Source organism: Struthio camelus, chromosome W (genome assembly GCF_040807025.1).
Source record: "Struthio camelus isolate bStrCam1 chromosome W, bStrCam1.hap1, whole genome shotgun sequence".
Lineage (NCBI taxonomy): Eukaryota > Metazoa > Chordata > Aves > Struthioniformes > Struthionidae > Struthio > Struthio camelus.
This window is the reverse complement of record NC_090981.1, coordinates 33,867,778-33,895,301: the sequence shown is the minus strand read 5'-3', so window position 1 is coordinate 33,895,301 and position 27,524 is coordinate 33,867,778. Positions and strand designations below refer to the sequence as shown.

The following is a 27,524-nucleotide window of genomic DNA, read 5'->3' as shown; positions in this document are numbered from 1 at the left end:
ATGATCAGGAATACCATTACACCAGGGCCTTTTGTTTTTGACAGGAGAGACACTTCCCTTCCTCCTCGTCCTGGAAATGGGGTCCACCAGCTTGAGGAGCGGTTATCCAGGCAGGAAAGGACCACGGCTCTTCTCCTCGACCAGGCTTCCCGGATCAAGGATGAGCTGGTCTCCTACCTCCGAGGACCTCGAGGGGACCAGCAAGGGGAGGTGGCTGCCCGGCAGCTGCTGGAAAGTCACTTCCAGGCCATTGTGGGTGCAGTTAAGCAGCTGCGGCAGGACGTTGAGGTAGGCCAACCCTCCCAGCATCCACACCCTGCTCCACACCCGCGGCAGCGGCAGGAAGGCACTTAGCATCAGCCTGGTGCTTCAGCTATCCATGGGTATGAAGGAATCATCCTCTCTCTCTCTCCCCCCCTCATTATACAGCAGTACTTGTAGCTCCATATAAAAACAGACGAGAGGGGACTAGGGAAAATAAAGTAAAATAAAATAAAAAGCAGATTAATGAGGTTTTTTTCCTCCTTTTAATTGAAAGGTTCAGATTCTATTTGCTGTCACGTCTGTTGAAGTGCAGAAGATTCCGTTTGAGGAAAATAAGAAATAAACTGCATTTTCATGTAACAGCAAGCCCCAAATTTGATTTTACTTCTTACTTTTCTAGACACAGATGTTCTAGTACTTTGCATAACTTCTGTATGCAACATAACAAATATTGTTGAAACTCTTCACTAAGCTCAATTCAGACTAGAATGAAGGTTCTGGTCATTTCTTACCTTTTTTTTCTTTTTTTTTAACTGATTGGTGGTTCTGTGTATATTGGAAATGCATGAGAGTCTCTTTTCTCAGCTAAAGAGCCTTGATTATTTGCTGTTATTGTGGGACAGACAGCAAATTTACCAACACTTTGGGGCTTTTCTTTGGAAAAGGGTGCAAAATATAAAAATAGCATGAAACAAAATTCTCATAAGATTTGTTTTATCCTTTGAAGTGCTAAATGTTTGCCTAATGCAACTAAGTTCACAATACTTTTTTTTCCCCTGTGCTTGGAAAAATATTTGAGCTTCTATGTATTTGTCTGAACAGTCATGAAATCATGGCTCACCTGAAATTAATCTGAATAAAAATTGGGGTGTGTGCTCATTTTACACTGATTTTATTTTCAACATTTTGATACTACCGTGATGAGCAACACTTTAAAACCACCTGGTTATTTTAGATTATCTAATTCCTCTAACCCTATCCGGATCAAGTATGTATAGGCCTGTTTTACTAGAAAAAAAAAACACCTGAGATGCTATCAACTCTGTGAATCTAGACTTTTTCCTTGGTTAGAAGTTACTCTTCTTTAAGTCCTAATCTCAGCTCCATGTTTGCTTTGTACTTTCTGGTTGTGGGGATTTGAAGGGGATGAAGCACCGACAGCACAGACTACAGCACAGCTGAGACCTGGCAATCAAAGTCACTAAAGAATTAGAGAAGGTCTGAGAATTACTCCTGGCACAGAAAAAAAAAAATAGTGTGGTTGAGCAGCTGACATTTTTTGAGCATTTAAATTAAAAAAAAAACTCTTTGTATTTTTCAGGAGCTATATTTAAATTTTAAACACAAGACAATGGCATTTTCACACAAAGACTGAAAACTGTTAAAAATCGTCCGGAAATAATAAGGATCAAGCCTGCTGTCACATTCTGTCAGCTCGCTCAGTGCAGGAATTTGGAGATGGTGGTAGCAACTCTGATTAAAGTTGCACTGAGGTGATAAATACAAACTTCTGCTGTGTGCATTAGTGGTTCAATTTGGCTTCCAGCTTTTCTGCTGTCCCAGCTCCCCAGGAGACCACGACAGCAGAGCCAAGTGCTGCTGGCCACCTAGGGGCAGATGGCGTTTTCAGCACCGCTGCCCTTGCAGGGCTACAACCTCAGCACCTACACTGGAAAAAGCCAAGGTCTTCACAGAAGGGCATTGGCACCTAACAGGTCCCCTTGGTGCTGGGTGCTTGGTCAGCTCCCTGGGAAAGGCGCAACCATGTCCTTCTCCGTGGACATGCTCCTCTGCAGCCCTTGCTGCCCGCAGAGCTCATTTCAGGCAGCTGTAGCTCAGTCCTCCCCAGGCGCTGCATGTTCTCCCTGATCCATGTTTCCCTCTGGGGCACAAAATACCACTTCAGCTGTAAACTCTCCATGGCAAGGGCCACCCGTCTGTTCTCCATATATACCACACTAAGTGCAATGAGGGTCTCACCGGAGGCTGGAAATTAAGGATACTGCATTGAGGTGAATCAGGTTCATAGTGTGAAATGTTAAATTATCCCTTGGGAAATGCGAGTCACTTCAAAATCCTTCCAAAAGTGGAAGGAGTATTCTTTAAAAAAGCCTACTTCAAGAAAGACTCTGGCATACTGTTGCCCTCAGGAGTGAAGCTGAGCATGAGGAAATAGATCTATCTGACAGAGCCATGAAGTTGTTCTGGGTTGCTGCTGCTCAGAAACATGAAGACAAAGCAATTAGTGACAGGTGGAAAACAAAAAAAACACTGAAGATGACATCACTCATGATTCTACTATAAAACTGGAAATCGCAGGAGAAAAACATAGATATTAAAAACATGGGGGCAGAGGGGAAATTATTTAAGTGCTTAACATTCCCTCTCCAATAATAATTATAAAATAATCATATGTCAGTTAAAGGACTGAACGCAAACTAACGATTGAATATGACAAGCAAGATTTTGTGCGTGTGTATCTCTTTCGCCCAGCACAGGTGAGTGCTGGGAAGATAATGTTGCCAGGTGCCTGGGGAATCAGCCGGAGAACTAGAATATCGATTTCTCTCGGTAAACAGGAGGCTGCTGCTTTCCATCTTAATGAAAGAGCGTCTCATGCCGCTTCTGCCGGCGAGAGAGCAGTTGTCGTTCATGCTGCGGTTCTATCTTTGTGGATTTATTGCATCACATTTGCATTGTCAAATACATTGCAAATGAGTCATTTGAGTTGTGCAGTACATTCAGCCCTCTGAGGATATTATTTTCCAACAAAGAACAAAAGTAGGAATGCCTGGTCACAGCTTAGTATTTCAAATACCAGTGCTGGCTGTGCAGATGGACCAGAATTATTCAGACGTAACTACATAAATGACAGCTTTTAGTTAGACTTTACTCCAGAATTATTACAGCCTTTTCTGCTCTCCTATGCCCCACATCTGGCAAATGCTAGAGCATCTCCTTTGGCTGAAGAAGTGGGACGGTGATGATCCGAGCGGCCTCTGTGGTAGGGACATTTGCTGGCGGTGAACGTACGTGGCGACTGTGCACACTTGCACAGAGGGAAGGAGGTTGGGGGAGGAGGAAGAGGATGAGTCCTTCGATGACTAGTCAATGACTAGCTGATATACTGAAGATGCAGTGAAATGATTAATCAGGCTCATAATTATATTCTAGATGCCCTCATGCTGTGAAGAGATCATGTAATGTAATCTGTTCTCAGACTGTGCAACAACTTTACTGATCTGGAATTACCCTATCAAGGACAGCATGTTTGAGAAATTCCTGACAAATCTGAAAGGAAGCAAATTTCAAGACTTTCTAATTTCATGACGGCTGCTCTGCATAGCTCCAAACAGCAGGAATTTTTCCCAATATTTGTCTTTCCCTACTTTTTTTTTTTTAATCACTTAGTGTGGATCATTTCAAATAAAAAGCCAAAAAGACTTTATTTTGCATAAATATTTGCATTAAAAAGGGTAAAAGTTGTGCTCTGGCTGGTGTGCTCTGTAGTGCTAAGGTATGCTAAAATATTCACTCCAGGCCTCTCCTCTCAACCTGAGCAGTAAAATCAGCAGGTTTTAAAAATCACTCTGTTCCCTGTCCATAAAAGGGTACACTAACTCCACAAGGGCTTCTTAAAATTAGTGTTTGTGATTCAGATACATTCAGACACTGTCGCGATGAGCCACCCCAGGGGAGCCTGCAGGGAGGTTACTGGTTCTATCCTCAGAGCAAATGTGTAATACTGTGCCGTTAATCAGGTGGCAGGACATATGCTGAATAATGAGCGTAAAACAACACATTAAATGACTGCTTATACTGAGCCACATCGATATTATGGACTTGAAGAGTTAGTCTGCAATGCGTATGCACAGTAGGCACACGCCTTCGCTTGAGCCCAAACCTGCCCCGCGTTCAGATGCTAGGAAATGTGTGTTAAGAGCCCTGCTTAGCCACGCAGAGAGCATGTCGATGGGGGGCCCTTAGTGTGGACCTACGTGTTTGCACCCTTGCTACCTGAGCTCAGGGCAGCAGTATCTGTGCTCAGCTCTGTTCTGCAGTATCCACCCTGCAAAGCCTTGCTGCAATGCCCCACGGCTGCTGCAGAAAGGTCAGTTTAGCTATTGACTCCTTCCTCAAAACATCCTTGTTGAAAGGGAACCCTACGGAAAAAACAGTACGCTATTTATTAAGGACTGCATGTATTGCACATGTGTGAGGGGGAGAGTTAAGCGGTTTAAACTTTTGCTTTTCTTAATTTTTAAGTGCTAGACTTTTCAACAAAAATCACATTTTTAATGGAAAGATAGGCATATAATTTGCATAGATATAGATTTCTAAAACAAAAACAAAAACAAAAACCACACCATTTACTTCCTCCTAGAAAGAAAAACAAACTTTTAGAGCTATTGCCTTACATGGTGCTTTGAACTGTGTTTTGAAATAAAAGAATGAAAAAAGTGTAAAACCGAAAGTGCATTAATGGGTTTGAATTTACAGGTTTTGGAAACGCATATAAGAACAAGGGATAATGCCACAATCAAAACTAACTTTGTTGTTCAGAGTTTGGACCGTAAATATATCCAGGGTTTTGGAGACCTGCGTGGAAGAGTGGCAAGGTAAGGCATACATAATGGATATTATTTTCACTTCTGCTAATCTCTTTGTGTAAAGCAGCTTCAGAGTAGGCCTGAATGTACTTTGCATTCATTTTATATCTTGCTTTAGAGCCAGATTCGTGCTTCTTGTTCTCAGAGTAAATGAGAACCAAGTTCTCCATGTTAATAAAACAATAGTTGTGAAAACCAGTGGAAAAAAACCCCATCTCTTCCTATCTCATTCTTCATCACAAACTTAACTTTTTAGAAAATTTCTTCTTCTACAGTCTGGCTAGATTTCAGCTGAAGTAATTATTTCCTCCTACTTAAACTCTCCTGTTGTTTCAGTAAAATATGGTATAGAGTTCTTTACTTTTAGCTATATATATGGCATGGATGAGATCGATACTAGGATATTGAGTGTAGTCCAGAGTCCCCCTGCTGAAACTAAACCTTGATATCATGTAAAGAGCCACAGAAGTGATACTGGGATGACGAAAACTTCTGATTGAGAGAAATATAAATCTATGTATAGTGTGTATACATACATACATACATACATACATACATATATAAAAGAATCCAGAGATGTCTTCATTTCCATATATAACTACATAGAGAGAGAAAAAAGACGATAGAGTAGCAAAGGACCTTGTCTTAACTACTGAAGAAAGGTCCAAGAATCCAAAACAAGAAACTGAAGCCAACACATTCAAACTTGGCACAAAAAAGATACATATTTCTTTTTAACTTTGTGGCTGATTAGCATTGGAACAAAGCAGGAGGTGAACGTGCAGGCTTCTCTATGTTTTCAAATTCAGATTAGCAAAATTCCCAGGAGATATGCTTTTAGCAAATAAAAGTCGTAATATCCAATGAATGAAGTGTCTTGCGGCTCTTTTCCCACTGTTTTTCTGGACGTATCACTTCCCTTCTTCAGCTGCACCAGGACACGCTCTGATTTTCTGTGCTGGCGCATTTGCCTGTAAAAAAGGAAAACAAATGCGCCTGGGAAAGCTTGACAGTGTCAGGAGCTTCTACCAGAGCTGTCCCCATGGGGCCAGACCCTCCATCAGGGCAAATCCAAATATTTCTGTTGCAGCCAGTGAGTCTTGCCTTCTGCATCGTCATTTGAGGAGCAAACGATACAGCTCAGAAACACAAGAATCATTTTTCACATTTTTTTAGAGCTATCCTTTCTGGAGCTGAAATGTCCCATGCTTTGCTCATCCTGAAGGTAATCACTTTGGGTTTCAACCTATTGTGAAGATCATTCAGACACAGGACATAGACAGCTCTAGAAAACAGAGTAACTGTAAAAAAAAGATGGCTGGTCCACATTTACTTGCATAAAATAAAACCAGTCAGAAGTAACAAGAGGTAGAGGACTCATGGAAGCCTAGAACAACACTTTTTATGAGCGCCTCCTTCCTCCTCCCTCCTTATCCATTTCTCTGTGGATTGATCCTAGGTGAGAAGCCGCAGTAATTGCTGCCACGGGAATCACTGCTTTCAGGAACAGCAGCTTCTCACAAACTGGTTGGCCTTTCTCACTGGAATAGAGGGACTGGAGAAGGGAAGATCTCAAAATGCACACATGAAATTGCATACATAAAATTACCATAAAGGCATCTAAATCATTATATTCTAGAAAGAAAATCCTAGAGAAAAAAAAAAAAAAAGAGTGAGAGAGAGAGAAAAAAAGAAAATGGCATATTTTCCAGCCTCATCAAAATATACTGATAATATTGCAGTGCCAGAGCTGGCTTTCTAGTTGCATTTCAACAGTCATATTATAATGGGAGTTTTATATAAATAATTGTTATTAGGCTAAAATGCAGTACAGCTTTATATGATTCATGAATTGTCAGCACTTTCTCATTTTGATTGCTACTGAAGTTTCCCTCTGGAAATGCCAAGCCTTGACTGGATATCTGACTCCAGCATGGTGGTTCAGAAGTGAGCCACTGAAAAATGTAGGAATACCATTATAGCAATTAATAACATTTTGATTTTCCACATTTCTTTGAACTTTATTTTTAGGATAAAAAAAATTGCTGTGCATATTAAATAAAGCCTGGAGTGGTTGGAGACAAATGTACATGCTCGTATAACTTACAATTTTTTACTTAATAGAAAACTTCCAAATGCAGACTGGCAAAGACAGATTTCCTCTTGATTTGTAGCCTTGCCTCAATCCAAGACTATCTGGATGGGATGAACCTTAATGAATCCCCCGCTCTTTCTTACAGCAGATGATTCACCTTCCTGTATTCTAACACATGTAAAGGACTGATTTGGGTTAACTCTTCTCTTTCAAATCCTATCTGTCTTTTCCTTCACTCTGTCTTTCTCTCACATAGATCATTTGGTAGTAGCCGCCTTTTTAGTTCTTAACATCTCAACAGCCTAGAGAGCAACCCATTGCAAACTACTGGGGTGGTCATCCATTAATTCTTGGACTTTCTGATTGCATTTCTACACCATGTAAACCTTTATGTGTCAAATAGCACTGATCTGTGTAAAATAAAACAAAATAAAAAATCTTCAGCATCTCAGCATTCCCATCAAACTAACCATGTATTTTATTTATTTTCTAATTTTTAAAACAAATTGAAGTATAAATTACTTTGGGCACAGGAACATATATTGCAGTAATAAAAACAAGCTAATCGACAGTAACAAAATGCAACACCTCTCATAAGGGTTCATTTATTCTCTTCACCCCCACCAGCAAAGAAAGAATAAACAGGAAGACCTTGCTCTTCACACTGAGGGTCACAATATACTAGTTCTTTTTTCTCATAAAACTCTATGCCGCTCAAGGCAAAAGAAAGGTGCAACAGCATCACACTATCAAAAGCTCTGCTGTGTGCCCATGAAGTCACTTGACTCTTCAGAAAATGCAATGCTTCATTCAACACAATGGTCTAATATGTACTGTTTTTTCCAGTAAAAGGGTAAAGCTCCTTGAACATATACAAGGAGGTTGTACTCCTGTCTTTAATTAAATGCTCTGATATGTTATTAGAGACTTTTATTTCTTCATACTTTTTTATTTTGTATGCAAATCTCGTAAGAGTATGCTTTCTACACCTTTCCTAACTCTTCTTCACTGTCATTTCCATACTGCCCAGCTTCTCTTTTATGTGATGACTGCAAAACAAAGATCTCGCCCTAAGCTGTTGTTTGTGTCCCATATGAAATATCAAAGTAGATCAAGATTTAAGTAAGTCTCAAGTATCCCTGTTCTCTTCAGGACAAAATCTACCAAACTGTGTATGCAATATGCATGCAGCTACTTTGCAAAAATAATGATAATGATATTATGCATAGGAAAAGTGAGATATAAGGAGGCCTAGGGACTTAACAGACATCAGCCAGGAAGTGCGTGCCTGGTATGCAAGGTATCTGGGGTCTCCAGAGGCCCCAGACAACTGCTTTAGCCACTTTGGCTGCCCAATAATATAGAAATAGCTGAATTAATCCACTGATGCAAGGCTAATTCTCAGTCTTTTTGTATGATGTTTTTAAATCCTTCATTTTTAAGTATTCTCTGTATCCAATATTTAGGTTTCTTTTTTAGTCTTGCAGTTGAAATTGCATCTTCTTACTGCTATAGGTGCATTAATCCTCTCCCTTTGCTTATTGCAAAGTCTTCTAATTGCTGCTCTGAGGGGGGGGAATTTCTTAAGCAGAGGGAGGCCCATTTTCCCTGATTTCTTTTGAGAAGGTTGACCCATGCCTTCAGTTAGTAACAAACCTTGAATCTTAACCTGAACCTCATTTCAGTTATGCATATACGCATTCTCTTCAATACATTTGAATTATATATAGATAAAGTGTTTTCCCCTGTGCAGCTGCCCCATGCATTAGGAAACTGAAGTGAGAAGTGAGCTGGCTTTCTGTAGTCCCGCGAAATCAACGCTTTTAGAAAGCCGCGGCGTCAAATTCAGTGGTACAGGTGCGAGAAGACCTCTGCTTGCCCGCTCTGAGCTGCGGCAGCTTTCCAGGGCCCAGCTGGCCCCGCTCCCGGCCCTCGGAGGCAGCCTCCGGCTATCGGTTCCCTGGCAAAGCTGCTCCCTCTCCTCTCCCTCGAGCTGCTCCGCTCGGAGCGCCGTTTCTCGGTCTGCCCCTGCCGAAGCTGCTGAGTAAGCTCTTTAACGAGCAGCCTTGCTCTCTCTCTCTCAAAACCTGCCTTTCACCATTCTAGTTATTTTGCAGTCGTTTCCCCAATCGATAGCTTCTTTCACGCAAAGTTCTGGCCTTAGTACAAAGTTGCTGTTGTTTGCCGTAACATTTTTTTTGATTTCCATGATCTAAATGCTCTGTAGGTGTATCACAACATCTGAGAATCATGAGAAGATGGCAAAAAGCAGGTCTATTTAAACTGTCAAAATTTCTCTTTAGATCCTTTATCTGTCAACAGCGCTGGCTTTATTCTGAACAGTCTGGTGCTCTGGAGTATAATTTCTCTGGCATTTTATAACTCAGCTGTTTGTCTTACTCAACTTCTATTCCATTATTTATATGAAGTTGTCACTTATGTCACTCTACTAAATGTCGCTACTTCGTGGCCTTAGGATATTTGCTTCAACAACCTTCTTATAAATACTACTACCATTAGAGCAGATGGATATTCCTGCGGGGCAGTGCAGAGAGTCCGGGACGCCTACAGTGACGAAACGACTTTTTAGGTACGCAGACACGTGCCAGGCGGGGAAGCGGTCGCGCAAGGCTGTCTGCAGCCCTGAACGCCGGAGGGCAGCGCCTGATGTGGCCTTCTCCACGTCGCTGCAAACACCTCCGACCAGCCCTCTCCCAGCGAAGGAGGAGCACAGAGGCAGGAAGGCTGTTTTCTTGCTCGCATTGAAAAAAAAAAACTCTAAGGACAAGAGACCGCTTCCGTCACCTATACTACCCAAAAAGGATAGCTGGTTTAACGCGCTCTAGTCACTTCACTGTTGCATTAATGCCATCGCTCTCAAATGATTTATTAGTCCATTTCAAATGCGAAGAGAGATTTTGGTGAATGCACCTGAAAGCTTTTAAAGAGAAAATGACAAATGCTGCTTATAAAGCAGTAAGGTTTATTTGCCTGTAACTGCCCCCACATTATCTTCCTTAACATCTACTTGCAACTGGAGGATGTTGCAAGCTAGGACGCTCGCTGCAGCAACGCACCATCTGAGCGTTCCCACGCTTCTGGTAGTAATCCAAAAATTACAAGTGGTAGGAGTTCAGATTAGCCTCTCAGTTTACATTTTAGATTTAGTTTAACCCTCTAACCATTAGATTAGATACTGGGAAACGAGGGAGGAACCAGCCAGATGCAGCAAACAGCTCCCTTAGGTCGCATTGGGTCAGCGGGAGCTGAAAGGCCAGGAGATTTTACAACGCCAAGAGCAAACATCCACCGCGGCAATTTAGGGGCCTGCCTGCTGTACGCCGACTGCCTTCCGCTCCTTTGCCCTCAGCTCGGGCAGAGCTCAGCAGTGATGTCTAGAGGAATGGTGTCTGGGAGGACACCTACGCTGCCATCAGCCAAGGCGGCTCCTGGAGACGGGATCGGGTCAGCCAGCTGCAGGCAGGGAGGCGCTGCGGCTGTCGGTTAGAAGACCACTGTGAGCGTTACAACGCAGACGCTCTTTTTGCCTTCCAGTAAATCTCTGGTTTTTTTCTAGATGTGAAGCAAGCATTGCAAAATTAGCAGGAGACATCAATGTTATTAGGCATGAGGCCCGCAAGATTGACAAAGAGATTTATGGTGTTCGCTCTGCCCTTGAAAAGTCTGTTAGCGATTTTGAGAAGAAGGTAAGTATAGAAGCCTATAGCGAAATACTGTTGAGCAGGCACTATGCGTATACAGTTTCCTCTAAAAATTGGCTGACCAGTATTAGTGATGGATACAGTATTTAGACAATATGTCCACATTTTATTAAAATAAATTTTCCATGATACTGTAGAATGGTAGGGATGTTTAAATGTAGTTGTAAGGTAATAACAGAAAATAAAAATATTCCAGGATCTGAGGATCCTCAAATCATAAATGATCCATTACAGTTTTTCAATATGACTTAAAAGACCCTTGCATCAAAACATTACTCTGTATTTTAACCCCATTCGGAAATTTCAGTTGCTAGCATTTTGGAATTAGAAAACGTCACATAAATCCACTGTTATTCACTTAGTTTTAAAGGGGGGGCAGGCAGATAGCTAACAGTATACCCAATTCCATACGAATTTTAGCAGTATTTCAAATGCTGTTGAGACTCTACTGCTTCCACAGTTTTAAAAAATGGTATTTTTTGTGATTTTTTTTTGTGTGTGTGTGTGTAGGGTGGGTACGCCCACAGGAAATAAATACTGCTGCTGCATATGATTCCTTATAACTGGCCTTTCCTTGTGAGAGGTTTACTATGTTCAACAGCAGTTCTGGAGCACTCGGCCTCTAACAGCATCAGGAACCTTAACAGCGACACTTCACAACAATCCAGCTGTAGGGGAAACTGCAGCTTTCTAAGCCTGCAGAACGATAGTTCTCTGCTCCTGCTCCAAACTAAACACCATCCATGTCTGTCAGGGTTGAGCTGGATAGAAGATGTAGGAGACAAAATTCCCCATGCATTAGTATTACATTTTGGTATCAAATACAGTCTTACTACTGTAATTTAACTACATCTTCTGCTGTGCAAGACATGGTTCCAGTCTTTTTTTTTTTTTTTTTTTTTTTTTTTAAAAAAGCCCTTGCCTATATAAGCTTCCTCTTTTCCAAAGTAGAATTACTCATGACAGTTCTTAATTGAAGATATTTTACCTGGAATTCTATTATAAGATACTGTTTGGACATCTGTCTCCTTGAACACGAATAAAAAAAACGCTCTTGTTCATTTGGAAGCGGCGAGCGGAGCAGGTGTGCGTCAGAATCACACGAAGCAGTACACAAAAGCATGTAAAAACAAGTCAGTGCAGACATTAAGCAGGATGTAGAACAAACTTTCTCAGCTGTAGAGGGAAAAATTACTTGCAGGCGATTTTAAGAAAGGAGCACAGGAACAGGCTTCTGAGAAGGAACCGTCTCTCGTTGCAATGGAGTAAAGCAGCAAGTCAGAAAAAGGCCCTCTGTAGTTTGCGTCTAACACTATTTTCTAATTGCCAAGAGGATTACAGTTTTCCTTGCAGAACACTAAAATTAAAGTCTGCCGTGGCGTCAGCCCTTGGTAGCTCCTTTTTGACATTCACAAGCCAAGGCTACCAAACCGATAACGGCATCTCCTCCCTAAGGTATTTTCTCTGCTTGTCTGCTATAAAATCTCTGAAGAAATGTGTCGGGATTTCACATCCCCTCTACTTTATTCTTCTGGGGGAGGCAGGCCGAATCCTGACTTCAGACTGCCCTTTAAGCTCACTTTTCCATGAGGAAGGTTACAAGTGACTTAGCGCAGGCTGCACAGCTCAAAATCAGGAGGGTGAGCCTATGCCAAAAATGTTTTTTTTAATGATTTTAAATCTCCTGTTTCACTCGGTGCTCAATCTTCCAAAGGTACTTGGACATCTATACTCTTCAAATAGCAGTTGCAGTCGTTGTCGCATCTACAGTGCTCTCAAGCCACTGCACAGCTGCTGAGCCCTGTTGTACCCCAGGAGCCCCCAGCATCTCCCTTTCTACTGATTATCATGTGCAAAGCCACACGCGTGCTGGCACTGCACCGGCAGCCCAGGACCCCAGCTCGTGTCAAACCCTCTGAATACTGGAAACAATTTTCAGCCTAGTCCTTTCCAGCCCTTCTTGGCAGAAGGGCTGGCCACCACCAGGCCGCCACCACCAAGGGAGGGTGGGCGATGGGGCCGTCCAGGCAGACTGGGGCTCCTGGAGGACAGGGTGCTTGAGTTTGCCAACAGCTTGAGTTTGCCAGGCTTTCTGCACCCTTGGTGAGGGCCCTGAACCACTCTGTTAGGTGGCTGAACCGACGTTGCTTTCTCTCACCCAAAAAAAAACCGAACGATCATACGAAAGGGAGCAGCTCCAACAGGAAAATTGTGGGATAGGCCACCACCTGGGTGGAGCAATGCCATGTAGTGTTGGGGATGCACATCCAAGTCCAAACTCATGAAAGGATGTTTGAAGGGGGTCTCCCATACGCCATCTTAGCACTCTGAGGACGGAAACGTTTAATATTCCCAGCGAATCCCTCTTTCCTTCTCTGCCATTTGGATCCCTTGAGGTGGCAGGCAGCCGAAGGGTTGCGACATACTCAGGCTTCCAAAGATTTACGCCTTAGTTCCTACCACCTTTGTGGAGATTTGAATGGTGCTCAGTGCTTTGTAAACATAAAAAGCTACTGCCCTTCACTGAATGTAATTGCAAAGCCCATGTCCACAAGGACTCTGACTTCAGTAGGTCTTACAGTCCTAAAAGTCTTAGTGACTCTGAGCGCAAGTCTTCTGTGTTCACTGAATGAAATTATCTGCGAGAATGTAGCTGTACCTTGATGTCAGCTGCTTTTCCCACTCTCGCAATCATAACGCGTACTTAAATACAGGTGCTGATAGTCTGGCTCATAAAAGTGTTCTCTGTTGAATTCTCATTAGGTAATGCAGCTATTAGGGAAGATAGAGACTTCCAATTCTGATCAAAGCTCAAATTTAAAGACAGTCCGGGGAGATCAACATCACGAATTGCAACTTCTGGATTTCAAGTAGGTGACGGAGGGCTTTTCATTATGATAATTCACCCTGAATGCTTTTGTGTGATGAAGGGGTTGCCATGAAACTGCAAAACAAACTTGTTAATTAACATTCATTCAAAACACTAAGAGAAGGTTAATGAAGATCTACGCTACAAAATAATGAAAATACGTCATGAAAGTACATTGCCTTGAAAACTAATTGTTAAAATGAAGAGGTGCTAAATGCCACTCTGTAAGAAGAAAGGTATGAAACCAATTAACTTTCCACACTTAAAAGAAAGGCACCAAATACAAAGATGCCATTTATCATTATAATTGGGGCTAATTTGTGACTTGCCTAATGTGCAAAACAAGGCATTTTCTTTATACACTCGCACCATCTTCCCATACGGAGACATCAGCCAAGGGGAGGAAGTGTTGCCCGGTGCTGCTTACCAAGGGAAACGGGCAGGGACGAGTGATGGATGGAGCCTCGGGCTGAAGTAGCCGCACAGCTTCCTGCTCCCTCGGATTGCAATTTATTTGTTTCTTATTGGACGCAGTACACTTTTTCCTGGTCTAGCTGCAGGGTGCCATTTTCATCTTGATGAGTCTTAGAGAGGAGAGAGCTCCAGTGAAGGACGGAGTGAATGAAATCACGCGGCACACATATTTAAATGAGGCAAACCATCCTGGCACTGAAGAGCAGAGTCAGCACAGCTAATTTGAAACTGAAGTAGAATAATCCTGCAATAACAATATTCCAGACGCTCCGTTCCTTAAAATACTGTTTGAACTATTTGAATTAAGATTTATCTTAATTAAGATCTTCTCTCAATTGTATTAAGAGTTAAAAATATACATGAACATGAAGCAGAAAAAAGTTCTCATGAATAGACCAGGAAAAGGAATAGGGATGAATGGGAAAAAATAGCTAAAACGGGGAAGGAATTTAAAAATGGGGAAAAAAGGAAGGAAGGAAGAAAAGTGAGACAGAGAGCAGTGAATGATAGAGATAATGTGAAAGGAACAAGAACTAAAACCAAGATAAGAGGAAAAGAGAATTGCAATGGGCCTAGAAAATAAGGAAACTGGATTACTGAATTGAAGCAATAGCCAAGTTCCTCGAAAGCTGATTAGACCTTATTGAAAACGTCACCAAAATTTGAAGGCTTGAAAAGAGATTGATTTCAAGACCTTGAGATATACTCACGTTGTGTCTTTTAGCACGAAATCCAAAAGTTTCATTTACCTAAAGTCGGGATTTTATTCCATTTAATATCATATTTAATTAAAGCAACATACCCTTTGGGGACTACGTCTGTGTCTCTTTTGGTATCGCTCTTTTAAAAGTGTACCAGATTGATGTATTCTTTTCAAAGAGACAAAATGAAATTTCAGCTTGTTTTGCTGGAACGGGCTGGGGCTCCCGCTTAGGAAGAGCTGGCGCGTGTAAGTCAGCTTTAAAGCCTCTTCATTTGACAAGCAGCCGCCTGGGATGTGGCAGTTTTTGACTGCAGTCCGGCCGTTGTGTTGCAGTCCAACTTGATGCTGTCATTGAAAACCTGATGAATTAAACATGCAACAAATCAGAATTTCAAGGGGAGCCGTGCCTCGCCAGGAAACGTGGCCCTTCGTAGCTAGGGGAGGAAACGCTCGTCTCTCGGGGTCCGTTAGGTTAGCGGTATCGGCGTTCAACGGTACCGCGCTAATGAAGCTGTCCCTAGATCCCTTCACACACAGGACGGGGTACTGTTGCAATCCTGGAGGACACGCTTGTTAAATATCCGCAAGCATCCCCTTATTAACACTTCAGAGCTTTTTTGGATCACGGACGGAGGCAAACGCTCTGCCTTTGGAGCCCGGCTCCCCCCTAGGCAAATTTTTGTAAGCTCCATGCAGCAGGGATCGCAGCTGGAGAAGGTCTGAAATAACATAAAACACGGCGCTGCGCAGTCGTCCGTCATGCCCGCGAGTCCCTGCCGAGCAGGTCCTGCCTTGGAGACAGGCCCAAGCTCCCGTCGTCCTCCCTCGGCAGGTCCGCGGCTCACAGCGCTCGCACCCCGCCACGAGCACCGAGCCTAATCTGTATAACCGGCCGTGTCACCTCACTCCCTAGTGCCTCTGTTAAATCCAGTATTGCTAGTGTGACCCGCTGCAGTCAGCTTCAATATTTGTTAAATAATTTTTATAAAGTGTTAATTTTTTTCTTTGATTTCCCCACCAGTCAGGGTGGGCTCTCAACTAAGGCAGTCTTTGTTTATGACTGTGCAATGTTTTCTAAGTGGGCCCAAAAACAATTCTCAAATAACTCATTTTTAGCTTTAGATATTTCCTTCTTTCCTCTTTTTTTTTAAAACTTTGAAGAAATTGGACCAACAAAGTCAAACACCAATTGCATATATCACCAACCACCCAACATGCGATTTTCAACCCTTGAACAGAGGTGACGATCAGTCCTTTCCCGCTTAATTCATCTTTATCCCTTGAAACGAAATCCCTCCAATTTGTCCAAGAACAATCTTAACCCACACAGTAACAGGAGACCTTGGTCTCACGCCTCACGGATGAGCCTTCGGCCACTAACCGCAGGAAAGACGCGCGTGGAGCGGCACCGGTCCTGCTAGCGGATCAAACAGAACCGCGACCCTCGCCCTCACCCGCGCCTTTACCGAGCTGCCAGCGCTAAGGCGCTGCTCTCCCGAGCCGTCGACCGCCTTCAAGACAAGCAGCGATAGCTTTGACAGAGCGACATCTCCATCGTTTCCCTGCCTTCGCCAAGCACGGTGCACGCTTGCGTTGCTCCAGCCAGGCGGCTCGCTCGGTTATGTTTGAGAAGAGCTCGTCATACCTCCTTCCCACTCTAAATTGCTCAGGTTGAACATTGCTCTGTATCATCAACATAACACGAAAACTCTCCTCCCTTTCCGCGCCCCGATTAGTGCTCCAGGAAGCAAACTCGGCGTGCGCTTGCCACAAGGTCTTTCTCACTTTTTTTGATTATGCAATTTTACTCTTGGGTACGGAGTGACTACCCAGTCAGGACACAGGAACAAACTAAATACCCCCCTCCCCAAAACGCAGCCCTGGTCCCGGCGAAACGACAGGAGCAACACCAGAAGCAGCGGAGAGCAGAGGAAGGGAGGGAGAGCTCTGCTCCCTGCCAACCCATTTGGTTTTGGTGCTTCAGCAGGGATGCAGGAAAACCCACGGGGTTATGTTCGCTCTGTTCAACAACCGTGAATTACCAGGCAGAGGGAGGCGCTTACCGCAAGGAAAGTTCATGCGGACTACAAAAAACGAACTCGATACTTCCCGAGGTTTTGTTTTTTTAAAAAAACCACTTAGAACTACTTCTAAAATGAGTAAAAAGCTGACCTAAAAGACTGTATATAAGATCTTGATAAGATGCTGGGTATAGCAAGCAAAGTGCAGTAACATTTAACCTAGATAAATTGTGTTATCGTTCATTTCTTGTTTCCAATATTTACAGTTACAGCTGATAATTATCATTGTCATTAGACTGATACAAAGCTGTATTAGTCATGCTGAATGAAAAACCACTTTCACTAAGCATCCTTTGGAAAAGCGATATGAAATATTAGAAGTAACCTGAGCATAAAGTCTAATTAAAAAATCCTGGTCTTTACGTGTTGGTTTGTATCCTGACCGAGGGCCAAACAGTTAATCTGTAATTCAAGCTAAATAAAATTCAAATGGTTGTTGTTGGCATGTAAGCATGTGTTAGAAATTAGTACAATTACATTAAAACTTACCCTAAAACACCTACAGTCAGGTCATGTGCATAAGTGTGAAAATTTAAATCTGTGACTAAGCCTAGGGACCTAAATTCACATCTTGTCATGGCTCACACTGTAAATTATATGTTGCAGCAGAAGAAAAGCAAAATCCAAAACACGCAGTCCTCCATGACGTGGCAATTTCCAGATCTGATGTAGCAAGCAGCACTTGCTGGCCCCTCTCTCAGTTGGGGCTCGCTGCCGCGCCGGGAGCCAGGCGCTCGCTCCCGGGCTTCGCCGCTCCCCGGCGGCCTTCCCTGCTCGCTGCCTGCGGCTTGCGATTCCCATCCAACCACTGCTTTGAAGGCAGCGGTGCGTTCTCTTTTCACTTACACACTTGTGCCTACAAACTGCTTCTCTCCTTCTCAATTTCATTTTCAGACCAACAGCGATTTTGCTGCTCTTCTGGGTATCCTGCAACACAGTTAATGTTCGATGGGATGCTATAGTTTCTTCATCCATTTTGGATAAAGTTAAGTTAAATGGGAAAGTTAACATTTCTTTCAGCCCTCAGATATTTTCCTAAAGTAGACCACACTACAGAAGACTCATCTTGGCATGCAGGTACAACTTTCAAAGAAAGGAGTAATAAAAATAATTGAGCGTAGGGCTTATTAGACTGCTGAAGCGATTTTGAAGTAATTTAAACAATCTACTCAAGTGACTCAGACTCCCCCATACTCCTGACTAAACCTGAGTCCTGTTACTAAAAAAAATAATTATTATTTTAGGTTGACACATATTCTAAATGACTTCAAAGATCAAATACAGAACCAGCGAAAGTGGACGGAGATGCAGTTGACAAGGTCTGAGCAAGATCAAGCCTACCACAGGAATCAGCTGCTTCACTCAATGAAGGAGAGACTGGTAAGACCTTTTATTAGAGCTGACCACAAACACTGGTGGACTTCGAGCCCTCCTAGGACTGGGGAGAGCAAGCAGTTCCCCCACAACACTGATCTGGCAAGAGATTCCTGAAGGTGCTAAATTGCACTCACAAAAACCAGGTCTGTGACAGTAACACGGTTACCCCAGAGTCTCAGGAGGCAGCCAGCAAAATGATGTGGTATGGAAATTACGTTATCAGACTGATTTGTTTTGGAAGGGACCTCTGGCAGTGGCGGTTCACCTCCTCGCTCAGACAGGGCCCGCAGCAAAGGCGCAGCCCAGGGCTGCGTCCAGTTATCTGTAGGTGTCTCCAGAGATGAAGATTGCACAACTCTGGGCAACCTGGGAAACAAGAGCTTACTGCATTACGTTACCATTTCACATCCAGGGAAGTGCATACCCCTGACTTACCAGGTAACGGCTCTTTCCTGTCCCCGAAAATCAGTGTCCCCCGTGAACATCATTAAGTTTCAGCCATTGACAAGCTTAGGAGAAGAAGGGATCTTCTGTGTAAACTCTGCCTATGTTTAAATATAGGAATTTCATTATTATGCTGCAGTTCATATTTTAAAATTCAGCAGAATTTAGATTCTATAGCAGCAGTTAGCATTTGGCACCAAACCAATATATTTTAATTAATTCTTTCACAGCATTAAAAGCTTCTTCTCCTTTGCTACATGTAGCTCACTCATCTTCAGAGTTAAAAACTCTTAAAATATTATCGCCATGTCTTACCGCGAGGCTGAAGACTGCTTATCAAAGGTCAAATTCAGAAATGATTCAAAACAAAATTATTACAAAATGCCCTTGAACTTTAAAGATGTCTAATCATCTCCAGCACTCAATACAACCAGTGCTAGTGCACAACAGGGAAGACATTCAAAACATTTCTGACCTGTCAGCTATTATCTCAAAGACCCTGTTAGAATTCACTTCCTCTGCTAATATAATTTTTGTGCTAATTCGCAGAAAACACACCAACGTGCATGGTTATTCTCTCCTAAGGGGGACTGCTGTGCCAAACAATAGAGTCACTGGGAGTTAAAGCTTTCACAGCCACCTTTAAACAGATTAAATAACAAAGAGTGTATTTACACTTCTGCATATGTATACACATATGCGCACTGTCACGCACAGTGTCATTTGGATGGAGACGCAGCTCAGGGCCTGGGAAAATTGGTGTCGTTGAAGGACACGAATGCTGGAGATAGACGTAGCTGGAGAGGAGCTCCTCCTGCGTCCACCAGGAGGTACCTGGCCCTGCTCAGTCAGGCCCTATCTGCGTAGCCAGCTGCTACGCTTTCAGAAAGTGACCTGATTTATTAGCGTCTTACCAAATCAAGATGGGAGTAACTCTGCGCATCACCAGAGGTGTAGGAACAGGGACACTGGTTGACCTGGAAGTTCAGCTGCCAGGAGCTGGAGGTGCCTGGGGAGCATAGGCAGCTGTTGGGTTATTCCAGGAGCTGACTCACCTGCACTGTGAGTAAGCACAATTTGTAAACTCAAAGTGCGTTTTCACCACCACCCTAAACCCTACTTCGGTTCAAACAACTGCCCCACTTGTGCACAGGTTCCTTCAGAGACAGAACCCGCTGCTGCTCCGGGCCCGCGAGGGTCTTGGGCCACGCAAGCAGCTCTGCTGAGCAAGAGCAGAGATTTGACTGTCAATTTGAAAGGACTCGATGCAACTTGAAGAGCAAGAAAGGGGCAGGCAACCGCAAAGCACTCGTATGAGCAGGCTTCAGAAGAGGTGGGACTGCCTTCAGGAGCTTCACAGAGCTGGAAAGAGGGAGAGGACTGCTCACCTCCGTTTAGTTACGCAGCTGTTACAAGGCTCAGTCTCCCCATTCACACTGGTGACAAATCAGGCTTTGCTCCTTGATGTTTCACCCCCTTAGGTGGCTTAGGAGCTTGTGTTTGAGACAAGCACAGGACAGCAGCCTGAAAGGGGTAATCTGAATTCAACTAAAAAAAAAAAAAAGACAGGGGAAAAAAAAAAAAGAAATATGCTTTATGTTAGCCCATCCCCTGTTTTGCAGGGTATCTGGTCATTTGGGAAAGGGAAGACTGACTACCCTCTGAGGGTACCAGTCCTCACTTGCATTTATTCAGTGCTGTTACTGATGGGAATTAGGAAGGAAGACTCATTGAATTCATGTTTGCCAGAAGACATTTTAATGGTGGCCGTATAAAATGTTCTACTATAAATGTGTTGCTATGTTATCTATTTAAAGGAAACAGCAGAGAAAAGACTAGAAGACAAGCTTCTGCTTCTGTCACTAAAGCTAGAAAGAACAGATAAACCACAGAAGTATGAAAAGCAGTTGAACCAGATGAAGAATGATGAAAAAACCCTGCATGCAAGAATCACTAGATTTGAAAGACAAATCTGGAACGAGCTGGAGGAAATCCAGAACGAATATAGATCAGGTGAGGATGGTCTTTCATTTCATTTATTTCTTAAATAAATTCATACAGGACAGTAACTTGCTGCTGCAGAAAATACTTTCCAGGAAAGTAAGAAAAATATTAAGATGACTTTCTCTCTCCTAAACCCCAGTTACAGGGGAGTTATTTTTAAATGCCTTGGTTAGCCTGCCTGTCAGTGCAAAAAGGCATCATGACTTTCTCACACAGGTTGCTTTCTCTTTCTAAATATCTCACGGTAAGATCATTTGAAAGGCAATTTCTGAACCTGCTTTCCAAGTTTTTAAGAGCAGCTATTTCTTCCATCAACAAGGTCACTCGGCTACACCGGGAAGGGCAAGCCTTTGCCTTTTGCCACAGGTCCTGCTGCAGAGATCCTGTCTCATTGGTTTTATATCATTTTCATCATTTCCTCCCTGCTCTCAACCAACAGTATCTAGAGACAGGCATCCGGATGAGTAACAGCTACCCTATATAGCCCAGAGATAATGCAAGTGATAAAGGGAAGCATTCAGATAATGTTGCTGAATACCGGTACAGCAGCTGCTTCTTATGGGAACAGGCGTCTTGAATGTAACGCAGAGAGCACGAGCTGCTTTACCAGCTCTCGGCTCATTCCGGCTGCTCAACTTTCAGCAACAATTAGAGAGGCTTTCACCTGGCACAAAGCACATTGCTTCCACAAGGAAGATTTGTCCTCTCTAATCCGTCCTCTGTCACTCAAACTTAATCTGTTGTAATACCTTCTACTTGCATCTGATAATAGAAACAAAACGGACACATCAGCTTATCCAAGAATCAGTCAGCCATCTCTCAAAGGAAACAGATGGCTAAAAATCACTGAACAAGTGCTTCGCGTTTTACTTGTTCTCACTTGAAACTCAAGAGTCTGGTTCTCATCTTCAAAGCTGTCTGTGATCTAGGACCCCAGCTCCTCACTTCAGTTCCAGCTCCTTCGCTATCTGCAACCCACCTACCAGCCCTCTTCCAGGGCTGTAACAAGCCACGCTCTGTATCAGCTGGGGTCTTTGCAGAGCGTGACAAGGGAAAACGCGGCTATCTCAAAGATCATCTGAATAAGTACGAGACAGCATGTCAAAGAACGACGTAGCTAAAAAAAAAAAAAAATATTCAACGTAGAAGATTCTGGTGCTAAGAGGAGAGAGTCCTTAACCGCAAATTCCTGCCTGCAGGAATTAATGACCGAAGAGATCTGTTTATACCAAACTTTGGTTACGCTTGCCTTCAAATTCACATCCACCGATTGCTCTTTCCCATGCAACCCTTCAGCAGGGGCTGAGCCCAAAAAGGAGGAAGCGAGGCAGCTGAATGGGCGCAGAGCTGCAGGAAGGGCAAAGAGAGAAGCCACAGCCCGGCTGAGCGGCCGCTTGCGTTTAGGCAGACTGGCACGCCGGGAATCACAGACCTGCTCAGAAGCTATAACATTTTGAACACTATATAGCGATGTGGTTGAACACTATCTAGAGCGTAGGAGTGGCAAAGTTAATCCCTATTAAACAGCCATACCAAAAGGAAAAACATGCCATCAACCGTCATGTTGCCATGTAGGCACTTCCCCCCACCACGCTTAAGAGGAGGAGCGTTAGCTGTAATCTGCTGTTAGGCTGATTCCTTGCTAATGAACTAACATCCAGGCGACGAACTGGGCGAACGTCAAACGATTACTTTGTAATTTGAAAGTTGTTGCAGTCTCCAAACAGCTAGTTAACAGCTGCTCCCAATTCAATTTTTCCCAGTCTTTATTGACAATATTTGACTTTACTGTGGTTCAACAAAGGAACGTCAGATGGTCTGTAGCTCTATTTTAGCAAAAAGCGTGCCCGTCAACTCCCATCTCGTGCTCGTTAGATTCCTGCAAACATAGGCAGACGCACGCCGAGCAGGGCTAGCCCAGCTCCCGTTCTGCCAGCAGCGTACCAAACCAGTTCTCCTAATAGCGTTTAAAAAAAGCAGTGCAAAATAGCATCTACCTCAGATGAAGTGTAGTTCTCACTCACACTTGCTAGCTCTCCTGGAGATCCTTGGACAAACCTTGCTACCCAGCAGGCAGATTGCAGGTCAACAGTGCTAATATTAGATTTCCTTAAACTGGCCAGCTTGGGGTTTTATCACCGTTGTTCAGTCCCCAGTGTACCTGATCGGAGATGCCGAGTGTCTCTCGGCGAGCTGCCCGTGAGCACGTGGTCGGCCAGGGGCACTTTGAGGCGGCAAGAGGAGAGCGGGGTAACGCTCCCCACTTCCACCGGCCCCGGGGCCCCGCAGGTATGTCACCCACCGCACGGACCTGTGGCTACAAGCGTAGCGCTAGCAAGCGCATCAGTGGGAATAGAGCATGACTTTGACTCTAAATAAGCACTGCAGACTTAAAAATCAATGCTTACTAGGAAAAAAAAAAAACACTTAAAAAAAATCAGTAACCTTGGCTCTAAGGCAACATGGTACTTGCTTTACTCCACACAAATCTGATATCAGTTGCAGTTTGCAGCTATGTGTAATCATGCTTGGTATCGTCCAGGAGACTGGAAGATAAGATTCCTATGGCAAGCAGCTTACAATATAAACTGCTATTGCATATCCAAGGCATTCAATAAAATAACGAAATCACCAGATTGCCTTTAACGTGTTCGGAACAAAACGGTGGTCAGAAACCTTCACAAAATAGATCTCTTAGCGTACTGAAAGCAACCGCTACTTAATTAACTCTTCCTATTCTTATACCAGGATTTCAATCCATTCGTGAGTCTCTGGAGTTGCTCAGACAAATACAGAACACAAAGCTGAAACTTGCAAAAAAGAAAATTCAGAAAGACGCGACCGAGATACGATGCAACTGAACTCCCAGGAGTCCAAACTGCAAGAGCAAGGCCTTAGCAGCATCTGCAGGTGCCCTCTCCAGTAAGGAGTGGTTTAAACAATGAAAAAAAGAAAAAGGTTTTAGAAACATTTGCTTTTGCTTTCCCCCATCCCTGCAGGATGTTATTGCTACATATCATGTTGTGCAGCCACAAGCGTAACGGTTCTGCAACACCGAAGACCTTTTTCATGCTGATTTTACAACAAAAAGTATTCCAGTGTAGAAGAAGAAAAAAGCTTAAAAGCTTAAGGCTTGACTTAAAATTTAACAAGCAAATTTCATACAAAGGTATTCATGTTATTTTAAGGATTTTTAGAAATCAGCTGTTGAGTTCTAAAGTACCGTTAGCCCCGTCTTACCCTAAACTGCATCGGTTTTAGATTGGTACAAAGATTGAAATCAGGTCTAGTAAATTCCTCCAGCTCCACACAATATGTACATAGTAATAAGCACTATGAAAACTGATAACAGAATATGTACTGATGCATGATTTTGATTGATTGTAAAAGAAGTTGCTGGATCATCAAAAGTAGCTAATAAAAAAAGGGGGTACAGGTGACAAAATGCAAGTTAATTATCAAAAGATGCATTATTAAGAAGGTCTGTTTCTCATCCTTTCTGCTTCACTGAAATAAATTTGTGGTGGGTAGCACTTAACACTCAAAACCATATCTGCCCGTGTGTTTTTTATTTGCTTAAAAAAAAAAAAACCACTCCCGGGTCTAGGGTAAAATGTACATATCAGTATTTTTTCAGCAAGGAGGTAAAATAAGATCATTATAGTGCAATATAATTACAATGTGAATTTCTGCAGTAGAATATGTTTTCGGAAAGCTTAATACCATCCATCTCCAGGAAAAGGAGATTCAAAAGGACTCATAATCCTCCTATTATAACTTTTTGTGCTTCTTACCCTACAAGAAGACAAATTTCTCAAAAATCACAGCTTCCCAGTGGCTTCTCTAGGAGCCTGGACCTGCACAGCATGACTACTGAAACAGGACTGCTGCAGTCAGTAGGGAACTCCCCTTCCGCAATTAACCACTTTCTTCCTGCAGGGAGGAACCTTAGCATGTTAAAATTTCTCCGGTGTGCAAATAAATAAATAAATATAACTTATTTATTAAAATAAATAAATACTGAAAAATCCTAGATACCACTCACTTATAAAAGAAAAAAAACAGCAACCAAAGTCAAAGCAATTTTTGCATTTTGGTTGTGGCCAGGCTGAGGGACTAAGTGCCTTTCAGGAAGAACTCAATGGGAAAGGCTCTCAGCTTCAAGAACGCTTTCAGGTCAGAGCTGTATTTGTCACGTTTTCTACAAGCAGCAGGAAACGAGCACACTGGAATCCTAAAAAGGGGCAGGAGTTTCTGAGCTATTCTGAATCCACGTTTTGGTCTCACTTCATGTTCTGTCCGTTACGGGGTGCTCTGTCTTCACTGTAGACTACTAAGCACAGTCTCTTTAGGTCCACTGGGTCATTCACAGCACGGCATCCGGGGTTTCCAGGCAGCCTTGCAGCCTGCCCTTCTCTACTTCCGTCTAGCCACTCTACAAATTTTTAGCCCAGGGACTTGGCTGCCAGCAAAGCACTAGTTGGTACAGCTTGTCACATTTGTCTCCCAAGAGAGTACCCTGCCTGCAAGAGTTCTCAGCACATGAAGCCATAGTGAAAAGGTGAGGTATAGGGTTGATGAACATGTTCCTAAAAGCACCAAGTATCATAAATCATCTGAAAAAGGCTAAGACAACCTTCAGAGTCCAGCCCTGGAACAGAGAAAAGGGGAGAACTATTGCTGCACACTTATTTGCCTGTTCGTTCACATGGTTGCATGCCTCAACCAAATGTTGCTTTGTCCAAGTACTGATGTGTATGATTATACTACGAGGGTTTGGAGGGCATAATCACAGATTAAGATAACATGAACATATTTGCAGTGTTGATATTACTTGAGTGACTTAATTGCATTAAGTAGTTATCTCAGTACTTACCACTGCTCAACTGTGACCAAACTGAAGATGAACCCTCTCTCCCCTGAGAACACTGAACAAAACCTGTTCGGTTAACTCAGTAGAAAACAAATTCATCCCAAATCACATGCAAGTGGGCTGCAGGATTAGGGATGTAACTTTGCCTTGCAAAGGTGCATTTATGTAGCACTGAAACAGTTCTCTAGGGCTTCATATCCATGAACTGAAAAAAAAAAAAAGTAGCTCATCAAGCAAAAGTATCTGAGAAATACAAGTATACATTCACGTTTTTCTTAAACTGTTTGGCAAGACTTACCTAAATTAATGCAACTACCTACTGTTTTTCATGGTAAAAATGAGAGGCTCAAGAGTTGAATAGAAATCCGGTAAAAGAAATATAGAAGACATACTTAATCCACAGAGATTAACATACACAGCTTATATCAATTAAAAAAGTTCTCAGGAACAAACCATTGTGTTATGTTTATATGAGAGGAAATGTAAGAAATGTGATCTTATCTGAAGTCAGCAGGAATTCTGTCTTAGAACTTAATAAAACAAATTATAACTGAGGAACGTCTATTTTCCCCACTCTTACCCTAGTAGTAGCCAAGCCTTTGGCTTTCCAGTTAGTGAAATCCATAAGCCAACTCTGTTCTCCATCTCAGTGATGCTTAGACTTCAAAGTACTATACAAAAACGCATAAAGGTGAACTCTACATTAGTATGAAATATAGGACTGCCTCATCCTGTTCTGCATGAGTTCTGGAATTTTTTCAGTAGTGCAGCAGGCCGTCTGCAAATATTGATTTTGTAGAGGTTGTACATTATTCATAATAGAGGAAAGCAAGGTTTTACCTCACAGTTTCTTGAATTTCACAAAAGCTTCAATGGAAAAATCATGTTCCCAGTATACTTTTCACTGAGTAGGTGGTAGAGATGTGTATTCTTTCTGCAGGGCATATAATTATATATACAGCCCAAAGTCGCATTATCCTGTTCAAGGAGTTCAACACTAATCATATTAAAAATAAAGTAACTTTATGGTCTTCTGAAGAGAGAAAACATTGTACTATTTTTTTTTTTTTTTAAATACACAGAGTATTCACAGTTGGCAGTTACTTAGCTGGCTTCTCTAGCCTCATTATTTGCTTGCTCCCCTAGGCATTAGAAAATGTTTAAGGTTTAGTACTGAACAGAGTATAGTCTAACAGTGAAGCAGAAGCACTTCCGTACTGCACTAAGGAGGACAGGCAGTCACTGTGCCGTCATCAGGCTAGGGCTGCCAGCTCTCCCACCACCAGAGTAGGCAGCACGTAAATATCAAGAGTATATACAGTGATATGAACTATAGCCTGTAAGAGCTTTCAAGGCTCTAACTGCAGGAAGCTTAAAAAAGTTTAGCTAATCTTGGTAGTCACGAGTCTGGCTTTTGTGACATTCTTTTTTTAATATTGTGAGTTACTAATAGTTCAAGACTACGCAACAACAGGCTGTGAAGGGAATCACAAGTGGTCTAGATTTAACAAAAAAAATCTTTTTAAGGAAAGATATTTCGCATTGAGATGGGTGGGAGAATGAAAGTGTGGGAGACAAGAAGGGATTCTTACCATTCAGAGAGCTCACCTCCACAGAGGAGGAAACCCAGCCTATTAAGCTTAATTTTCCCTGTTTAAAATAGCAGCGGCAAGCTTGATGCTTTTGCCTGCCTTCCACGGATCACTGTGCGTGACTGCTAGCTGAGATGTACTAGAGGAGGAGCCCCTAGATCATCCCGCCTGTCAGCTCAGCAGCTGCTTTCTTTAAGTCCGATATAACCAGTCCCGAAAACAAATATATGCTGAATTCAGCAGTGCACTGCATGTACTGGAAGCATCCTTTCTCCTCTGCAATATGAGGTACACTGCACATGCCTCAAAGTCATTATATGATTTTGGTATACAGATGGCAGCTGTAGGAAATTTTAAACCAGGAACAGACAACTATCTTGACTCTATCGTCAGAAGCTCGAAACAAGTAACACTAG

General features: G+C 42.8%; 1 protein-coding gene across 1 annotated transcript; it reads left to right on the top strand.

Moving 5' to 3' along the window:
• LOC104150555 (protein FAM81B) lies at positions 1 to 23,504 on the top strand. Its single transcript, XM_009684864.1, has 7 exons — positions 1 to 288; positions 4,765 to 4,883; positions 10,547 to 10,676; positions 13,455 to 13,561; positions 18,063 to 18,198; positions 20,457 to 20,652; positions 23,392 to 23,504. Exons 1-7 carry the CDS (start codon positions 1 to 3, stop codon positions 23,502 to 23,504), a joined length of 1,089 nt encoding a protein of 362 aa, XP_009683159.1.
• Positions 23,505 to 27,524: the final 4,020 nt, after the last annotated feature.